The sequence below is a fragment of the Dysidea avara genome, chromosome 12, assembly GCF_963678975.1.
Source record: "Dysidea avara chromosome 12, odDysAvar1.4, whole genome shotgun sequence".
Classification (NCBI taxonomy): Eukaryota; Metazoa; Porifera; class Demospongiae; order Dictyoceratida; family Dysideidae; genus Dysidea; species Dysidea avara.
This window is the reverse complement of record NC_089283.1, coordinates 6,026,357-6,046,867: the sequence shown is the minus strand read 5'-3', so window position 1 is coordinate 6,046,867 and position 20,511 is coordinate 6,026,357. Positions and strand designations below refer to the sequence as shown.

Below are 20,511 nucleotides of genomic sequence, written 5' to 3'. Positions count from 1 at the left end.
TAATTGCAGTGATCATGACTGGTAATGTGGCATTAAAGATGATCATACTTGGTCATCGAATGTGCATAATAATACACCATGCATTTAATAGTAATGATGACTCTTTTCCAGTACAACATGTAAAACTGGACATTTGGCTTGATAATATATAGCAAATGTAGCCACCTTATATTTCTATGCATGTGCTTGCAAGACAGCTGCAACTTATTGCCAATGTAACAATTGGTCACTTTATAATTTTTGTAGCATGCTCATAACATCACACTTTTGGATGCCTACAATGTATTTTATCATTTGATTCATTTTTGGTTTGTTAGATATCTTGATGAGTAGATATGCTGAAGAACTGGTGAACATTGATTTCACAAATCCTGAAAAAGACATTTGACTTTAGTGCAAAGCCATCGTTAGAGGAACAAGATGATTGTTAAATAACCATTCATATAACAGCTACAGAGAAGTTCATTGTGTAAATTGTGGGAGTGGGTTATCTACCTCAATCAACAAACTGATTTTTTTGCTGGAGAGTAATTATACAGTACTATTGTTCAAACTGACAAGCAAGTTTTCTAACAAACAGGTTGTGTACCAATTAACCATGTGCCATGCCACCCAACTAACAAAATGCATTGTTTTGTTTGTGGTCAGGTTTACCAGGTTCCAGAGGTGTAGCCACAATGTAATAATTGCAAAGAATGTGCACTGGTAATATATGCAATTCATAAGCTGCGGCTCAGGCCTTGACTCTGGCTGAGTGATCTGTTATAGATGGCATAATTGTGATAACTGGCTTCCAGATATTACTTTGTGATGGCAGGGCCTATATTTATAGCTCTATTAGCTACAAAAATATACACTAGTATTATGTGTGGCATGCAAAACATGTCAATCTAGGGGGTCCCACTTCCCCCTAGGGAAATTGTTGAAGTTAGACTCTTTGAGTTTGAATTTAAGAATGATTTTAACAGTTCATGAAAAACTATCGTATTAAAATGTGTTTGACTGTTGTAGTAAGGTGAGTGCTCTATTAGATCAACTTCGTAAACCCTGCCCCTGGATAATGTATATGGTAAATTAAACTAAGAAATGCAAGCTTTCGGTGATATGTTTGCTTCTCAGCTCAATCACCAATATTTGGTGAGGCAACTGCTTCACCTGCCTATGATAAATACCATTAAACTTACATTCATATTCAAACTTATAATACCTAAATTTTCAATTTGTTGGCAAGGAATGTCCCCAGCCCCCTTGGCTGGAGCATGCTACACATGCACTGCTAAGTGTGCACTTTGCACTCTGTATTTTACATGGTATTAAGTAGTTCAGTACTGTATTATACAGTGGTACAAATTATCTAAGTTCCATGGTCACTTTAAAAAGAAAATTACATATGTAGGTAGCTTTTTATACATGGGGATACACCTCTGGATCCTACATAACTTCTGTACTGTGCTCCCCTATGATATAGTAAACTGCTTGTGGACTTACAACAGATTTTGGTGTGAAACTATCTGAACTACAGTCAATGACTAACTATTCGTATAAGACGAACAGAGAAGTCGATAAATTTCATTGTGTAGATTTTGGGAGTGAGTTTATCCACCCCACTCCACAGAGAGCAACCATACTATTACCAAAATTGTAAGGCACAGATATCAAGACAAAAAGGGTGATCATGTTCCATGTCACCAAACTGACAAAATGCATTGTTATTTGTGGTCAGGTTTACCAGGATTGGCTAGGTTCATCTACCACTGCCAGTCACATGATGAGAGTGAATACCATAAAGTGTGTGCAAATAAAAAACCTATAACAAGTCAACCTCACACTGCAGAAGGACCACCTGTCTTGTGGCTATTCCTAGAAATGACATCATTAGAACCAGGTGATTATCCTATTACCGAAGAAGCCAATATGTCTATTGTGAGTAATCCCATATATTCCCCTAACTCTAGCTACATTTTCATTGACACAATTTCTCCATTGTTAACTAATGTTTACCAAATAATGGCATGGCAACCAAATGGTTTACCACAGCCGATGTGGCGCACTACCTCAACATGCAGCAATTCCAGTCAATTCAGAGTAAGTTCTATATACATCACAAGTGCATAGGACTCATAAATTCTTGTGTTGTGATCCACATTCCCTATTTTAAATGACATGATAAAATATTACTTAGTAGATGTAGTAATATATGTGTGAAATATGACTGGAAAATTTTAACAGTAGCATTACAAAACCTTGATTGCTCTATTGGAGTAGCTGCCTAGATTATAATTCTAAATAGTACACATTAGAACATGACATGAATATACTGCCAGGCCAATCAGCACTTGTAGTCCGGTAGATATAACTGAAAAAAGGGGTGAACCCGGAAAAAAATTGAAGAAAGCTGCTTTTGGTATCATTAGAAAACAAATTTTTCATAGAATAACATATCCAAAATCCTCTAAAATCCACTTAGGGGAAAAATCTTTATGGCCAATTTAGTATTGAGGCATATGTGAGGAAAGTGGATCTTCCACACATGTCCAATTTACCAACTTTGACAACTCATAACTTCAGATTGGAAAATGGTATTGACTTGAAATTTGATCAGTAGTGAGCACCAGTATCACGTATTAGGTGGAGAAAATTTCAGATTGATATTCAACTTGAACACTAAGTTGTGGTTTCTCAATCGGATGCATTTACAAACCCATTTTTGCAAATCTGGTCATTTGTGACCAACAAAAATGTGTTATCCTTAAATTATTTTTTCAGAAGAAACAGTTTCCTTAGCACTTCTGCAACTCTCTCCTCCACATTTTGCAGCACACTAATACTCCATGTTTGCAACAAGAGCATAATATTACTACCACATGGATTTGCAGTGGAAAGCTGGAATTTATATTGTACAAAATTAATATATACTGTACAGTGTATGATCTCTGGGACTGGTCCCATGTCTATCATCATTGGTTGCAGTCTTAATCCTTCTAGTTTCCAGCCCCATATTAAGTTCCCTCCAATGAATAACTTCTTGCATCAGCTAAAACCATTGATCCTCAAAACTCCATCCAACTGCAAGGGTTAGCACACTTTCACAGCTCGCATGTGTAATAACTTTCTGATGCCACCATTTCCAGTATTTTGTTTTGTATACCTGAGACTCCTCAATGAATCAGACTGATTTCCATCAAACTCCAACTTTTTCAACATGTGCAATTGTTGCATTATACAATCCATCATTAACTTTTCAATCGTTTGCACATCATTTGATTGCTGATTAGGCCGACTTTACCTATTCAAATGTTGCGGACATTGTATCACAGCCACCCAGGCATGTGAAAAGAGGACCTACATATGTGGCCAATAACATCATCATTTTTCCAAATCTTCAAATGTTTTACAACCTCTGAATGAAAAGAGATACGTACTTGTCATGTTCTGCTTCCAGCGTGCACCAGTAGCACAAGGACTTCATTGTTGTCATCAGCTACAACATTCACTCTACTTCCTTCAATAGCAAAATTGAAGTGCACATTGGACCATCAGTATTATATGTCAGAATCTCCATGTGTGCAATCAGTGTGTAGGGCTGTCAGCATCCCCAGGTATGTTATGGTATGTGCAGGTGCAGATATTCAGTCAAGTGAATCTATGGAAGTACAGTACAAAAGTCAGGAAGTTTTCTTGCAAATGAAAAGAGCAAACATCAATTGATTGTCCAATATCTGAGAGATGATGGTCAGGTTGTGCATCAGAGTAATTTGGATGCTGACACACTTATTGTTCAATGTGCACTTCAATTTGCAATTGAAGGAAGTAAAGTGTGCTGTAGCTGATGACACTGCCTCCTGCATGGTGCACCAGAACATAGCAAGTATATCTTTTCTTTCAGAGGTTGGGAAACATTTGAGCATTGGAAAATTGATGACATTATTGGGCACATAGGTCCTTTGTAATGTCATAATTACATCTTCTCAGTCTTTTCACATGCTTGCATGGAGTGGCTGTGATACAACATCTGCGACATTTGAATGGGGTAAAGTTGGCCTAATCAAGAAGAAAATGATGTGCAAATGATTGCAAGAGCAACACACTTTCACAACTTTTATGTGCATCTACAAGTTATTCATTAGAAGGAACTTGATGACTAACTTGATCCATTACCATAATGGAGCTGGAAACTAAAAGGATCGAGGCTGTATGCAACTGATGATAACAGACATGGGACTAGCACCAGAAGTCTTACTTAAATTTGTACAATATAAATGCAAGCTTTCTACTGCAAATCCATGTGGTAGCAACATTATGCTCTCATTGTAATCATGGAGTAAAGTATGTTGCAGCATGTGGCAGTTGCAAGGGAGAGAGTTGCAGAAGTGCTGAAGATACTGTTTACAATAATTGTGACAAATATATTTGTTCAGAACTTACATGATAGGCACCTTTTTATTTCTATAACCAGTCTTATTCTTAATTCATACAGCTAATATTGATTGTAATGAATTTCTTATGAGAAAATATTTTAAGAATAAGATGCAATTTTGTTATAGTCACAAATGACCAGATTTGCAAAAAATAGGTCTACCAAAAGCATTTAATAAAGAAACCACAACTTAGTGTACAAGGTGAATATATATCAACCTGAAATTTTCTGTAACTATTAAGTGACACTGGTGCTCACTACTGATCAAATTTCAAGTCAATACCATTTTCCAATCTGAAGTTATGAGTTGTCAAAGTTGGTAAATTGGATATGTGTGGAAGATCCACTTTCCTGAATCCAGTCACAAATGCCTCAATACTAAATTGGCCATAAAAAAATTTCTCCAAAGTGGATTTTAGAGGATTTTGGATATGTTATTCTATGGAAAAATTGCTTTCTAATGATACCAAAATCAGCTTTCTTCAAATTTTCTCCGGGTCCAGCCTTAAGTCTACCGGACTATTGTTGAATTGATTCATTGCATCTTTGATTAATGTGAGTAAGGACGGAAATTTTCATCCTAAGCTGCATTGTAGATCTGTTTACTCAACTACACTTAGACATCATTAATTACAATTGCACATTTATACAGCTTGAATGCCACCATCAGGTGACACTATTATTAAATTAAATTAATAGGCCAAAGGCTATTATTGACTATGTCTGTATCCAGTTTCTCCCCAATGTTGATCTAACAAGCATTTGACTGTTATTGCCAGAACTTGCTGCTTCTAAGTAAATCTATCATTGGATTGTTTGAAAAAAAAATGAGACTAATGCTGATGCTGATTCTTTTAGGCTTAATTTGATGACCTCTATAGACTACTCTAGTAGTGATTATGATATGTTGTCTTGCTGTAATGTAAATATACCTTCTGATGATTGAGTAGGCATAAGCCGTTCTTCCTTACCAAAGCTAAAAACACATATATAGCACAAACAGGCACAAAAACAAAACAATACACACATACAGCAATTACTAATACACATCATTTAACACAATAAGTTCAGGACGAGTCATTGCAGAAGGAAATGATATATTTGAGGCAACATTATTCCACCAATTGCAAGCTGCTGCCACTATAGTGATCCGGACTTACCCATGTAGTTGTAATGTTGTTACCAAGAACTATGAATTTCATCCTGACTCAATATACAGCAAAACCTTAAAACTTGATAAACAGGTTATTACCTACATATCATTACATAACCACTGGTCCTGTTACTATGGGTACCAGTCCACTAACATGTGGGGATGATAATATACCTTAATTGAATTAAATATGGACTGGTACACAGACAGAGTGTACCATTGATAAGAGAGACAGCTACGCTATATTAAATTTGGAGGGCAACTTTCAATTATAATAACATTACTCTTACTGGTTTCACTCAAACTTATAATACAGTGAATCGACTTTGAAAGTTGTAGCTACTTGTAAAGGTTTGCAGCAGGAGCATCAAAATTAATATAACCATTTGGTAGCACATGTACAGAAAAAAGGGAAGAACAGCACACTGCAGTGTTTATAGCTGCTCACATGAAATGGGTGGAAGGAAAATTTACTTTGAAGAAAAAACTGAGGTACAAAACTATAGCATTAAATATTAGCTAAATTTAGTTTAGGTCTTCAATCTTCTATTATAGTCTGGTAGATTTAAGGTTGAACCTGGAAAAAATTTGAAGAAAACTGATCTTGGTATCATTAGAAAACACATTTTTCATAGAATAACATATCCAAAATCCTTTAAAATCCACCTTGGGGAAAATTTTTTATGGCCAATTTAGTATTGAGGCATATATGACTGGATTCAGGAAAGTGGATCTTCCACACATATCCAATTTACTAACTTTGACAGTTCATAACTTCAGATTGGAAAATGGTATTTTGATCAGTAGTGAGCACCAACATCACTTATTAGTTGCAGTAAATTTCAGGTTGATATTCACCTTGTACACTAAGTTGTGGTTTCTTTATTAAATGCAATTGGTAGACCTATTTTTGCAAATCTGGTCATTTGTGGCTAACAAAAATGCATATTATCCTTAAAATATTTCTCATAAGAAATTCATTGCAATCACTATTAGCTGTATGAAATAAGGATAAGACTGGTTATAGAAATAAAAAGGTGCCTATCATGTAAGTTCTGAACAAATATATTTGTCACGATTATTGTAAACAGTATCTTCAGCACTTCTGCAACTCTCTCCCTTGCAACTACCACATGCTGCAACATACTTTAATCCATGATTACACTGAGAGCATAATGTTGCTACCACATGGATTTGCAGTAGAAAGCTTGCATTTATATTGTACAAATTTAAGTTAAGACTTCTGGTGCTAGTCCCATGTCTGTTATCATCAGTTGCATACAGCCTTGATCCTTCTAGTTTCCAGTTCCATTATGGTAATGGATCAAGTTAGTCATTTAGTTCCTTCTAATGAATAACTTGTAGATGCACGTACAAGTTGTGAAAGTGTGTTGTTCTTGCAATCATTTGCACATCATTTTCTTCTTGATTAGGCCAACTTTACCCCATTCAAATGTCGCAGATGTTGTATCACAGCCACTCCATGCAAGCATGTGAAAAGAGAAGATGTAATTGTGACGTTACAATAGGACCTATGTGCCCAATAATGTCACCAATTTTCCAATGCTCAAATGTTTCCCAACCTCTGAAAGAAACTATATACTTGCTATGCTCTGGTGCACCATGCAGGAGGACAAGAACATCAGTGTCATCAGCTACAACACACTTTGCACATTGAACAATCAGTGTGTCAGTATCCAAATTACTCTGATGCACGACCTGGCCATCATCTCTCAGATATTGGACAATCAATTGATGTTTGCTCTTTTCATTGGCAAGAAAACTTCCTGGCTTTTGTATGCTTTCATAGATTCACTTGACTGAATATCTGCACCTGCACATACGTACCGTAACATACCTGGGGATGCTGCCAGCCCTACACACCGATTGCGCACATGTATGGAGTTTCTGACATGCGGATGGTCCAATGTGCACTTCAATTTTGCAATTGAAGGAAGTAGAGTGAATGTTGTAGCTGATGACAACAATGAAGTTCTTGTGCTACTGGTGCACGCTGGAAGCAGAACATGACAAGTACATATCTCTTTTCATTCAGAGGTTGTAAAACATTTGAAGATCTGGAAAAATGATGACATCATTGGGCACATATGTAGGTCCTCTTTTCACATGCTTGGGTGGCTGTGATACAATGTCCGCAACATTTGAATAGGTAAAGTTGGCCTAATCAGCAATGAAATGATGTGCAAACAATTGAAAAGTTAATGATGGATTACATAATGCAACAATTGCACATGTTGAAAAAGTTGGAGTTTGATGGGATTTATTGAGGAGTCTCAGGTATACAAAACAAAGTACTGGAAATGGTGGCATCAGAAAGTTATTACACATGCGAGCTGTGAAAGTGTGCTAACCCTTGCAGTTGGATGGAGCTTTCAGGATCAATGGTTTTAGCTGATGCAAGAAGTTATTCATTGGAGGGAACTTAATATGAGGCTGGAAACTAGAAGGATTAAGGCTGCAACCAATGATGATAGACATGGGACCAGTCCCATAGATCATATAATTAATTTTGTACAATATAAATTCCAGCTTTCCACTGCAAATCCATGTGGTAGCAATATTATGCTCTTGTTGCAAATATGGATTATTAGTGTGTTGCAAAATGCGGAGGAGAGAGTTGCAGAAGTACTAAGGAAACTGTTTCTTCTGAAAAAATAATTTAAGGATAGCACAATTTTGTTGGTCACAAATGACCAGATTTGCAAAAATGGGTCTGCAAGTACATCCGATTGAGAAACCACAACTTAGTGTTCAAGTTGAATATCAATCTGAAATTTTCTCCACCTAATAAGTGATGTTGGTGCTCACTACTGATCATATTTCAAGTCAATACCATTTTCCAATCTGAAGTTATGGGCTGTCAAAGTTAGTAAATTGGATATGCGTGAAAGATCCACTTTCCTGAATCCAGTCATACATGCCTCAATACTAAATTGGCCATAAAAACATTTCCCTGAGGTGGATTTTAGAGGATTTTGGATATGTTATTCTATGAAAAATTTGCTTTCTAATGATACCAAATTCAGCTTTCTTCGAATTTTTTCCGGGTTTACCCCTTTTTTCAGTTATATCTACCGGACTAATAGCTAGTGTATGTGCATTTGGACTAAGCAGTCCAAATACATTTAAAGTTTCCACTAAAACAAGTGTCTACCATAAATCAGGAAAAATTCGTCGTCAAAAACTTTTCGTTGCCGGCTGTATCAACGAAAATTAAAAACGACAAATTATTTTTAACTATTATTGGATAATTTGCACATAAAAATATTAACATCAAAAAAATTTTCGTCAATTATGCTAGAGATGAAAATATGTAGCTAGTCTCGCATGCCAGACGGTTTGTGTGGGGGCGGAAAATAAACCGTCTGGTAACTGTTGCACACATTCCAGGACCACTGCCGGAATGTTGGCAGAGCCAATCAGATCGCTTCGCAGACTCTGTGACGAAACAAACACTAATAATTCAAATTCCTTAGTGTAATAAAGAACTGAATCTCGGCTACAGATTAAGTTAAACAATGCCATGGACTTAGGATCTTTGTTTCCCTAGTACAGGGCTCTTTAAAGCGTAGGTAAGCTTATAAGAACGATTATGGTTTACTATGGATTTGTGAAACAGCGAAAATGTCGAGGAAGACGTTCAGCAATGTTTCGAATATGTCATCAGGATATTACCAGTGCAATTATCGTCTTAGTCTGTTCACAAAGGTGATTGGAACAATTATTACATCATCTTTGACGCAAAACAATACCGTGATGTAATCTAATTGCATTCCAGTGAGTTTATGGAAAGTGTGCAACAGTGACCAGACGGTTTATTTACTGCCCCCACACAAACCGTCTGGCACGCGAGACTATCTTCCAGCATGTTATTGACCTGGCATTTTCTTACAATGCTACCATAACAACATCACAGGTCAAAATTTGAAGTTAAGTCACAAATGTAAATGGAAAAGATATTTTCATATTCTTCATACATATATATATATATATATATATGCAAACTTTGAAGGTACATGACGCTGCAATGAACAATGGGGACAGGGCCATGGAGCAAGATAAAGAGTGTGGGGAAGCCAAGCCAGCCAACTTTGACAGTGAAAGTTACTAAGAAGCATATGTACAACTATTAAACATGGATGCAGTTTATGTGGATTTGGGGGCATGCCTCCTCAGATTTTAGAAGCTCTAAGATGGTAACTATTTTAGATTATTTTCAGTAAAATAAATTGGCTGCTTTGTTGAAGCATATCGTGATCTTTGTTGCAAGCATTGTCCAAATAAAAGGTAGGGGGAAACGGAGGGAGACACATGACCTGTTATGTAAAATGTACCATTTGGCTTGTGATGGAACTGATATTTCAGTAGATCCATCACTTGAAAATTGGATTCCTAACTATTGTTTATCCTGAACTGGGTAGTTAATTGGATTCCTTAATGGCTAGCTAACCATCTCCCTTATGATCTATAAACCACAGTCCATTTAATATATATATTTGGACCCTCTGCTATATACACAAAGGAATTGGACTCCTGTCCAATTATTATCTGAAATACCTTTAGAGAATTGAATTTGATACAGATTTCAGCTAACAAGCTTTTTCCAGGCTACTGTAAAAGACAGGTGTATTACCGTATGACTTTCTACATGGATGGATATAGGAGACACTGTTTGAGGGGTGTAGGAGACCAGGCTGCAAGGATGTTTATTCCACCAGGAAAGGAAAGAATGGAACTCTACAATAACAAGAGTTTAGTAGTGGGGAGAGTGTCTAACTGGAGCACATTTAGCAAAATCACTGTGTAAAGTAGAGCATCAACACTTCAGTCTGTCCTGTACCCTACAGGCTTCACCTCAGCAACTACCAGCAGTTCTCTATCACTGTAAAGGTGTTAATGAACTTTGTGTAGGTTACAATTGTAGTTAGACACTTCCTCTTACTAGTTAACACAATGATAATACACAAGCTATTCTTTGCATTGATATAGGAGTTGCATTCTAAGAATCTAGTTAGATATCTCCTGAGAAAGTTTTAAATTGAATTCCAAGGAATTTTGTGTGCTTTGAAAAGATTTTGGAAATTAATTGGTTTTCTGAAATAGAAACTGTTTAGTAGTGACTTAGTGTCAATCTTAATGAGTGAAACAAAGCTACATCTTGACGATAGAAATGTATAATAAAAAACTGAATGTTCAATGTGAGTAGTGACTGCTCTATTAGAATATCTTGGTTTTGACATAAAATTTTAAACTGGCATTCATCTGCTCATACGTTGTAGAGTTTCTACATGTAAATATATATATAGCCATTGTATTCTAATGGTTTTAGTACTGCAATGAAGCATGAGTTATTAATTTTCAGTCTATTGGTGGTGTGAATGCAGTCTAAAATCCATGCAGATTGGAAACAAAAGAAGGGTCAGGGAAGACAAAGTATTCCCCCTTTCCGTCTTTGACTTTCTTGTTTGCATTGGGGATAATATGGTTGGTGTAGAAATGAATGTGTGGCACTGTATTTCACCAAGATTTATTGCTAAAGTAATCAATGGGAGGCTGGACCCAATGAAAACTATAAACACAGGTTTGTTTCCATTCAGTGTGTGCAGTATAGGGTTTCTTGTTAAGGTATGGAGACACTTGTAAGCCCCTACAAAAGCCTTAGTTTTACTACCAGCTGTAACCAATGGGTGTCACTGGTTCTGGGTGTTATTCTAGTTTTCACTACCTAGCACTTTTCAACTCCACATGTCTGAATGCGATCTGATACACAAATGCGCTGAGAGAATATTTACATTAAGTTATAGAACTTAGTCATTGGTGAGGTAATTTTTAGTAGCCAAAATACTAGCATAAAATTTACTGTTAGAGCAAACAGGCAAAAGTTCTATTGAAGGAGGCTATTCTAGAGTATTTACTGTATTAAAGTAGTGCTACACATAAAATCTATGAAAAGGTTGTAAGCTCGCTTGAATTATGTTCTTTCAGGCAACACAATAACTGATTGATGCATGCAGACATATAGTAATATTCCTGGAATATAGTAAGCTGATTGGAGAACTTATGGTAAGCAGAAACGGTTTACAATGAGTAACTGAGTCAAATGTTTGTGGTCTATGACTAGACATTTCTCACAGTGATATACTATACACTTTCTACAAGTTTTCTGTCATGTGAGGTATGGTCACCATGTTATAACTCCTATACTGCTTTTATATACATCCATTAAACACTGTAATTAACAGTAGTTTTGCTGCAGTACATATAAGCACTGTATACATAATACGTAAGTGAATCGACTATCATCTGACAAGTTATATTTGTCAATTATTTCTTCAAAATCAAAACTGCAGTGAATTTGCCATGCTACTTGATATGCAGGAACCTTCAGTCATTTTTGGTATGACAGCACAGTGAGATGCACATAGCTATGCATGCACAGTAGACATTATTATGGCTACACAGATACATAATCATTGGTGTATAAATTTTCAAGCATAAAGTTACTACTGAAAGTCACTAAAGGATAATCTGAAATCTATATCATCTCAAAGTAGTCACTGGGTGTACCACCTTGCACAATTTATCTGATTATAATTATATTAATTTGATTGAAAATTGATTGAATGTGAATGAAACTTGAATTATATCCATTCCTGCAGGGGCGTGCCTACCATGTAGGCAGGTGAGGCAGCTGCCTCACCAAATATTAGTAATTGAAGTGAGAAGCTAGTCTAGTAGTGGACTTTTTGATAGCTACTTGAAACTTAATGTTACACCTTACCATGGAAATTAGTACGAATCCATCCATAGCAGATTACCCTCGCTACTACTTCGTCACAAACAACAGTTGGCACTTATTAGAATTATTTTGAATGGTTAGGCGATTCTTTTTTTGTTGCTAAAAATGGATGATCAGAGTGAGGACCACATTGAGTTACAATCATAGGCGTAGCAACCCGGGGGGCAAGGGGAGCTGGAGCCCCCTTGTGATTTTATGATTGTAAATTCAAAAAAGATCGAGCTACTCTAATAGAGCAGTCAGTTACTCTAATAAAGCAGTCAGTTACTCTAATAAAGCAGTCACAGTATTCAGAGAAGCAGTGTAGCAAACTATGAAGTTGTGAATAAGGATTTTTATGTGCTTTATCAGTGATACATTATTTAGCAGAGGGCAGCCATTCTTAGTGGTTTTGACCTTTTTTTTGTTCTTCAACACTAAGGCCCCTATTTGGTGATTATTAGTTTCTCATCCACCGCCCGCATCCTTCTTAAGCTACCGCATGGTAAGCCATTATTTACTCTGCGCATGCTCAGAAGAACACGTGATACCAAACCGTTATTTTTTGTTGAACGCTACAATTCGCTATATATCACCAGTTTTCCTTAGCAAATTGCTGCAGTGCCAGTTGCAATCGTGCTCTATCGACTTCATCAAAGCAGGCTTTCAGTTGACTGTCGAAAAACAGTTGGCGATCACGAAAAGTAGAATCAGCTGGTGAAGGAAATGTTTGTAGTAAGAAAGAAAGACAATTTGGACAAGGTCTCTACATCAGTGTGTTAATATTATACAATAATGGCATAATGGTAATACCCTCCCGCCCGCCTCATAATAAATAGAAAGGCTGGATGAGAAACTAATAATCACCGAATAGGGGCCTAAACTAGAGCCCACTATCTAAAAATATCATCGGCCCTTGCTATGCCTATGCTCACAACAACCAAAAAAGAAGCACCAAAAGACCATTCTACATTTATGGGGTGAGTTTAGTTAATTCTAGGTATTAACTTTATTATAATCAATTCCAAAGTATTCCATTATAAGCACACCGGCAATGCTAGTTTGCATATAATAGGCTAGTAATAACTAACTAATCTAGAGAATAGCTAGTTTATGCTTGTAGGGTCTACTGCTCATTCTTCTCAGCCTGAGTCAACACCTGAGCTTGAACCAAGTGCTTCTTTGACAGTTCAAAACTCCAAGGGGGTTACAGAAGGTATATAAGCTATTGTACATTCAGCTATTGTACACAATAATTGTATTAATTTTCATTGTATTAATTTTCCAGTGCACATTCTTTGTAATAATTATTACCATAGTAGCTATGACTAAAATTGCCTCCAGATTCAAACTTGAAACACCTAATTTTTAAAAATTTCTGCCTCCAGACCCCATAGAAGGCGAAATGCTTTGCATTTCACAGAGTGTGCTTTGCACACTGTGTGGTCACTTCTACCACTTCTACTACCCTTAGCAAAATCCTACATCTGCCCCTGGAGTCTGCCTCACCTATTTAAAATTTCTGGTTACGCCCCTGTCCTGGAAAGCCATTGTAGCTGCGTTAAGACATTAAGTAAAACAACTTTACCAAATTAATTCTCAGAAAAATGTATCTATTGAGTAATTTAATCCTAAAAACAATATGTAGTGCAATGCAATTGTTTTATGAGTGCAGCTACACATATCTACTCCCTCTGAAGTGTTTCAAATAGTTTTGTGGTATTAACTATGCTCACCTAAGGAAAGTGTTGATAACACATTGTTATGATTTCCTTGCATGAAGAAAGATGACCATGTCATTGAAGATAAAAGAAATGGTGAAGTGCAGAAGGTAGATACTTGTCAAAACCAGAAAAGACATGAAATGATTGTAGTATTGTAACATGAAATGATGACCATGCATTGATTTGTTTGGCATCTAGCCTTGTTACTGTGGTCAGACAAGTAGGAAAGTATTCAGACCAAAATTTGGATTTTGATAGCTGTTAACATTTATTATTTGGCAGCCTGTAAGTGTATTCTTGTTTTTAATGCTGTAATTGATATTAGATGGACTAAAACTAAGCAATTTTTTATCACATGTAATATTTCTATGATGGTTTTTAGAGGCACAGGAACCATTCACAATATTGGTTATGACTCATCTACCAACTAATTTGTTTTCCATTAACAAATTAGTCTTGAAATGGACTAAGTTTAAAATTTCTATAACAGATATGATTACCTATGAATTTCAGATGTGTATTCTGTAAGCGGTAAACAACTTGATCACAATCTTTTTAACTCATTGCTGTGGAGCCTGTGCTAGTGGTCACTGGACCTATTCACAAGGCTGTTTTTTAATAGCAAACTTTCCTTAAGGCTTAAATGTTTATATGTAAATGATCGATTGGCTTGACGATGCATATCATACAGTACAATAGTACTGTATAGTAGGGACCACAAAGGTTTGGGCGTGGCACATGAAAAAACTTCACCCAAAAACCAGCTTCACTTTTTCCTGATGACAATGAGGCAGTATTGGTTAGGTAAAACCCCAAACAAGCCTTCAGATCAGCCCTAAATACTTTTAACAAGTTACTATGAAATTTTAAAACAAAATTATTAAATGGAATTTTCTGCTGACTGACTGAGTAACTGACTGACTGATTCCTTCAGACAATCGTGATGCAATAAAGGCAAGGCTATGAGCTTGATTTTTTCACTGTTCAACGTTGCTTCAGCTGGACACATGCCTTTTGGCATACTGTAGTATGTACAATGCATTCTTCATGGAATTTCCAGTGTGTACTTGTAAATCCTGCCTCTTCCACCCGCACACTTACATACCCTAAAGTATAGAATTCAGTAACCCCATCTACTGTGGTTATGTTATATAAGTTTCTGTCTTGACAAGTCATTAATTGCTTTTGCAAACTTAGGGCCATGGGGTAATCTACAGGTAGCCCTCACTGGCACTGTGTTCACTGTAACAAGGAGTAGGAGATACTAGAGGAATCATCACACATTAACAATCCCTAAATGTAATCAGGCAGTTTGTGATCCATTGATTAGCTCAAATTTGTCGCAGATATTGATGATGGTAAGGTTGTACTAATGGGAAAAAAATTAATATGTATGTGAAAATATCGTAAGTTGACAAATCTGAACTTAAGATTTACCCAAAAAAATCATAGATCAAACTACCCACTTTTAAGATAAATTTAAGATGACAAATTTCTACTGTTTTGTCAAATTCACTGCATTAATCTTTCTTGCTATTAAAGTTTCCCATTGTATAGTAGTATATATATATATATATATATATTTGAAAATAATGCATTATAGCTAATCCCTGCTCTACACTATTAGCCAAATTGAGTTAGTAACGAATTTCGAATGAGTTCCTTACATGTGAGAGGATCAATAGTGGACCATGTGGTCATGCTGGCTAGCATGTATGATGCATACCTATGTTGTACTAAACTATTGAACTCTAAGATGCATTTGATGTTGCGACAACTCAATAATGGTCCACTAGATCTCCAACATTTCCAACCTACACATATAAGATGACCTTATTTAGCTATGACAATTACTACACAAAAAAGTTCTCATATGAATAATGTTTTCTACAATGTGTAGGCTTAACAGTGATTTGTTACTTAATTACTTTAAAATGCTTCATGAGCAGTAACATGGCACTAAAGGTCAGTCTTGGAATGAATGAAAACAAAATTAATTTTTACTGATTTCAAGCAGATTTTGTGACAAACATATATGCTTGTGTGGCTAGTCAGTACTGTAGCTGCATTTAAAAAATTGTACCATCCCAACTTTCTTTATATGGTAAGGAATCCACATTAAACTTGGTGGTAATTTTGAGGCCTGTAACTATGGTGAGTAGTTAAGTGGATGTCAGGTGAGTAAGGCTGTTTGTAATAACACAGTAAAATCCCACATCATACTTGAGTAATGAATAAGCTCTTAGTGTAAACCTTTAAAGGAAGCATATGATTATTTAGTTAAACTTGACATCTGTTGTTGTGTGATATTTGCATCCCATTTCATCCACCACATAATGGCTGCAAAATAATATTAGCCTCACCAACAGCGCCAAAAGGATCTTTTGGAAAGATGTTATGTAATTACAAACTTTTATGTCAAAACAGCTAACATGAGGTTTCTATTAAACAAGATAGTGTCACCTCTCATTCTGAAATCATTAATAAATATATCCTTGAAGGTGGTAATCTTAGCCAAGTGGGCTGTGGGCTATAATGTTACAAATTAGCAGCAGTTGTCAATAATCATTAAATAAACAAGTAACATCCAGTATAGCCTTTTACTTGTTTGTTTAACATAATTATGACTATACTGAACCTGTACATACCACATGAGAAACAATGGTGCCAGACATGCGATAAAATTAATTTTGCATCTGAACAGATGTCCTAACAATCAATTACTGAAAAGTGAAGTGTTCATTTTCAATGATTTTCTGTCCTTTTACGCAGTGTTACAAACAAAGCTGATATCAATCCATTCACAATGGAAAATATGGACGATAAACATGAAAGCTAGTCAACATAGCCACGGGGAACCATATCATGCTGTCACGAATTAATATCTTGCATTGTCAATGAAAAGAACTGGGACACAAAATGGAGTCCATAATGCATGTATTGCATATATTGTGGTCGATGGATATAGGCACGTCTTGGGATGAAATGACATCAAACACAGTGAAGAAATCAAGCCTGTAGCCTTATCCATTGCCTAGTTATGCTTGGCAGTCAGTTAGTCAGTCAGTCAGTCAGTCAGTCAATCAGTCAGCATAAGTTTTGTTAAATAGAATTTTTTTTAAATCATAGAAATTTGTTGGAAGAATTTAGAGTTGCTCTAAGAACATTTAGATGAGGCTGTTTGATGAGGCTGTTTATTGTTGGGATAGAAAGGATCCCTAATATACAGTACTATCATACTGTATGGCCAGATAGAGAATAGTAGAATATGTGGCTGATCTTATTTCTAATTCTAATTGCTTGCTTGTAACTGAGTCGAACAGTAAAAATGAAAGCTTGCTTGCTATAAAATAATGATTAGTTACCATGGCATCACATATAGTTAGGTATAAGTCTTAATTTGTGGTTACTAATTGGTTCAAGAAACCATGTAAGGATGTAAGATTGTTACATATAGACAGGTCAGATTTGTATTTACATCCATTCATAGTCATCTTGTACTACTGTATGGAATTAGTCTGAGCAAACAAGTGATACAAGAATTCAGTAAGTATATAATTTATATGTGTATTAGGATAGAAATTTGTTTTGGTACGTGAAATGAAGCCAGAACCTATTGCGCTATACTTGTGTGTGCATGTATGTGTGTGTGTACGTGTGTGAGCTAGCTAGCTACCATTATGCTCTATGTGCTTGTAAGATGACTGCAGCTTATTGCCAATGTAACATTTGGTCTCTGTATAATGTTTGCAGCATGTTCATAACATCACGTATGTCTATAATGTTTTTTTTTGGCCTGTTAGATATGTCGATGAGTAAATATGCTGAAGAATTGGAAAATATTGATTTCACAAATCCTGAAGACATTTTTGACTTTAGTGCACGACCCTCATCAGAGGAACAAGATGATTGTTACATAACTCATTACTCTACTCCTTTAGATTATAGCAAACTGCCTCGTAAACTTATAGCAGAGCCGAGCGTGAAACTGTCAGATCTACAGTCAATGGCTAAATATTCATATAACAACTACACAGAAGTTGACCATCAACAGATAAAAATTCAGTGTACCAACTGTGGGAGTGGATTTATCTGCCCCAACCAACATGCTGGTGAGCAATTATATTATTGTCCAAACTGCCAAGTGAGTTTTTCTCAACAAAAAGGTCCTACACCAGCTGATCATATGCCATGTCACCAAACTGACAAAATGCATTGTTGTATTTGTGGTCAGGTTTACCAGGACTTGGCTAGGTTCATCTACCACTGCCAGTCACATGATGAGAGTGAATACCATAAAGTGTGTACAAAAAAACCTGTAGCAAGTCAACCTCACACTGCAGAAGGACCACCTGCTCCTTTGGCCATTCCTAGAAATGACATCATTGAATCCTCCAACAATGGAGATGATGCTGTTAATGATGAGGCTAACATTTTAATTGTCAATAATCCCATATACTTCCCTAGCTCTACTTTTCCATTGGCGAATTACAGAACAGTCTCTCCACTGTCGCTTCACTCAAGCAGCTACTACTTACCCAGCCGTAACAACCAGGTGGTTTACTATAATCATATGTGCCACCACAACCAAATGGCTCTTCGTCAACACTACCTCAACATGCAGTTACACCAGTCAATCAATAGATAAAGTAACTGACAAAACATTATAGTTGCTTTTACATACAAAGAAATGCCCACTTTACAAGTCTGTATGTAATCCCTGTGAGAGTGGTTTAGAATATAGTGACATTTAGTAACCATATTAAACACTGTACATGTATGACATGATGTATACATGTATTTTACTCATTAGTTATCAGTGTAAAAATGCAAAATGATGGGAGTAACTAGGAACGTTGACTAAACCGTACAACAGGTATACATATGTGATACAGATGTACGTATTTTAAGACCATTCGGCACCTCTAAAGAGAATGTTCTCTTTTATATAAAATTGATAAAAATTTATACTAAGAGACCATCCTGCAGTGAGCTATATTTTAAAAGGACAATTTCACCCATTACATTAATTGCCTGATTCACTACATTGGACCATAGACTGTTCAAAAAATGTCATACTTGTGTAACAAGACTGTACTGAATGCCAGTGGCAGTGTGTCTGCATAACTTTCAAAAAAGCACCTACAGTAGTGGCTAATATTTGAGTCAATAATTTGATGTAATTATACTGTGATTTGTCAATTAGCTGATCCATCCTTCTTTAAAATTGTTAGTCAAATTGAATTGTCAGCCGGCAGGAAGTACTTTTTTATGTGGTAGTAAACAAGATACTATGCATCCATATGGCCAGTATTCATAATTCACTCATTTGCTAAGCTGTGTGTGAAGCATTAAAAGAAATTTTATTGGTGGCCACAACCCAATAACCAAGTTGTATATCCTTCAAACAGGAATTTTGGAAATATGTCATTGTGTAAACAATAGCAATTATTGTGTCAACAGAAGTAATGGAGAGGTCCTGCTTTCAGTCTATGTCAAGAGTGTTACTGCATTATAAGATACCCAAGAAACGACGATGTTGTGAATATCAGTACAGATTTGGTCTTACATATACATTCTATGGGCCTGTATTATAACATTATTGATGTAACAGTTAGCACAGTGTTGAAAGAAAACATCCATGCAGTGTTACTGATTCAAATCATACGTGCATGCATGTGACCATAGTACACCCAATACTGCCAATGTGTCATAGTAAAGTCGTTGTAAATTAAACCACACATATGATACATACACTAAAACTATTATTTGCTATAGTTAGTTACCATGTACGTATGTACCACAATAACATTATCCTTATTGGTGCAAAGTTGGCTACAGCACTTACTTGTTCTACGGTAGACACATGAAAAAAACACACAGAAAAATGATTATGATCACTTAGTATATAAGATAGCAAAAGTTTAATAATTTCATTTCTGACTCTATATACTGCATTCATCGGTATTATCCCTTTCAATTCTTTCCATTGTGGTATCACCTTATATGGCTAAAGAAACCTTTCATAGACTACTGCAAGTCAGAAAAGAGATGTACGTACATTCATCCCTATTAGTCAGCTTGTATCACTGGTTAGCCAATATTTGCTAAACAAATATTACCAAGACAACAAACAGTAAGTGCACTCAGTTGTCTATGTATGTATTTGACTAAATGAGCTTGTTTGTAAACTATGAGGTCGAGACGTGCTTCAGTGTACTTCAATGTACTTCAATGTACTTCAATGTACGTACTTTGACTTTGCACTTTGTCATAATACTGTGTCCTCGTGCGCTTTGTACTCTATAGCTTTTGCATGGTACTATGTAGTTCAGTATTGTAATACTGTATACAGTGGTACACTAAGTTTCATGGTCACTTTGAAAAGAAGGTCTGTAAGAGGTAGCTTTTGTTGGGG

The 20,511-nt window shown here is 36.0% G+C and overlaps 1 protein-coding gene across 6 annotated transcripts; it reads left to right on the top strand.

The window, feature by feature from the left end:
• The first annotated feature begins 1,460 nt into the window (after window positions 1-1,460).
• On the top strand, window positions 1,461-18,919 carry LOC136240504 (uncharacterized). Of its 6 annotated transcripts, none has more exons than XM_066031494.1 (4): window positions 1,461-1,885; window positions 1,956-2,085; window positions 17,584-17,639; window positions 17,897-18,919. In XM_066031494.1, exons 2-4 carry the CDS (start codon window positions 2,024-2,026, stop codon window positions 18,739-18,741), a joined length of 963 nt encoding a protein of 320 aa, XP_065887566.1. In that variant the 5' UTR covers window positions 1,461-1,885; window positions 1,956-2,023; the 3' UTR covers window positions 18,742-18,919. The 6 variants fall into 6 exon arrangements, 4 of the variants coding, with proteins under 4 accessions (XP_065887566.1, XP_065887565.1, XP_065887568.1 ...); XM_066031496.1 differs by lacking the exon at window positions 1,461-1,885 and having other exon boundaries at window positions 1,936-2,085; window positions 17,897-18,205; window positions 18,260-18,919; XR_010693846.1 differs by lacking the exons at window positions 1,461-1,885; window positions 1,956-2,085 and adding an exon at window positions 12,921-13,131 and having other exon boundaries at window positions 15,291-17,639; window positions 17,897-18,205; window positions 18,260-18,919.
• The last annotated feature ends 1,592 nt before the right edge of the window (window positions 18,920-20,511 follow it).

Bases quoted from the DNA above. Each gene is read 5' to 3' on its own strand.
- LOC136240504 (XM_066031494.1), top strand. From the start codon at position 2,024: ATGGTTTACCACAGCCGATGTGGCGCACTACCTCAACATGCAGCAATT. The intron at 2,086-17,583 runs GTAAGTTCTATA...ATCCATTCATAG, and splicing joins GCAATTCCAGTCAATTCAGA to TCATCTTGTACTACTGTATG. The intron at 17,640-17,896 runs GTAAGTATATAA...TTGGCCTGTTAG, and splicing joins ACAAGTGATACAAGAATTCA to ATATGTCGATGAGTAAATAT.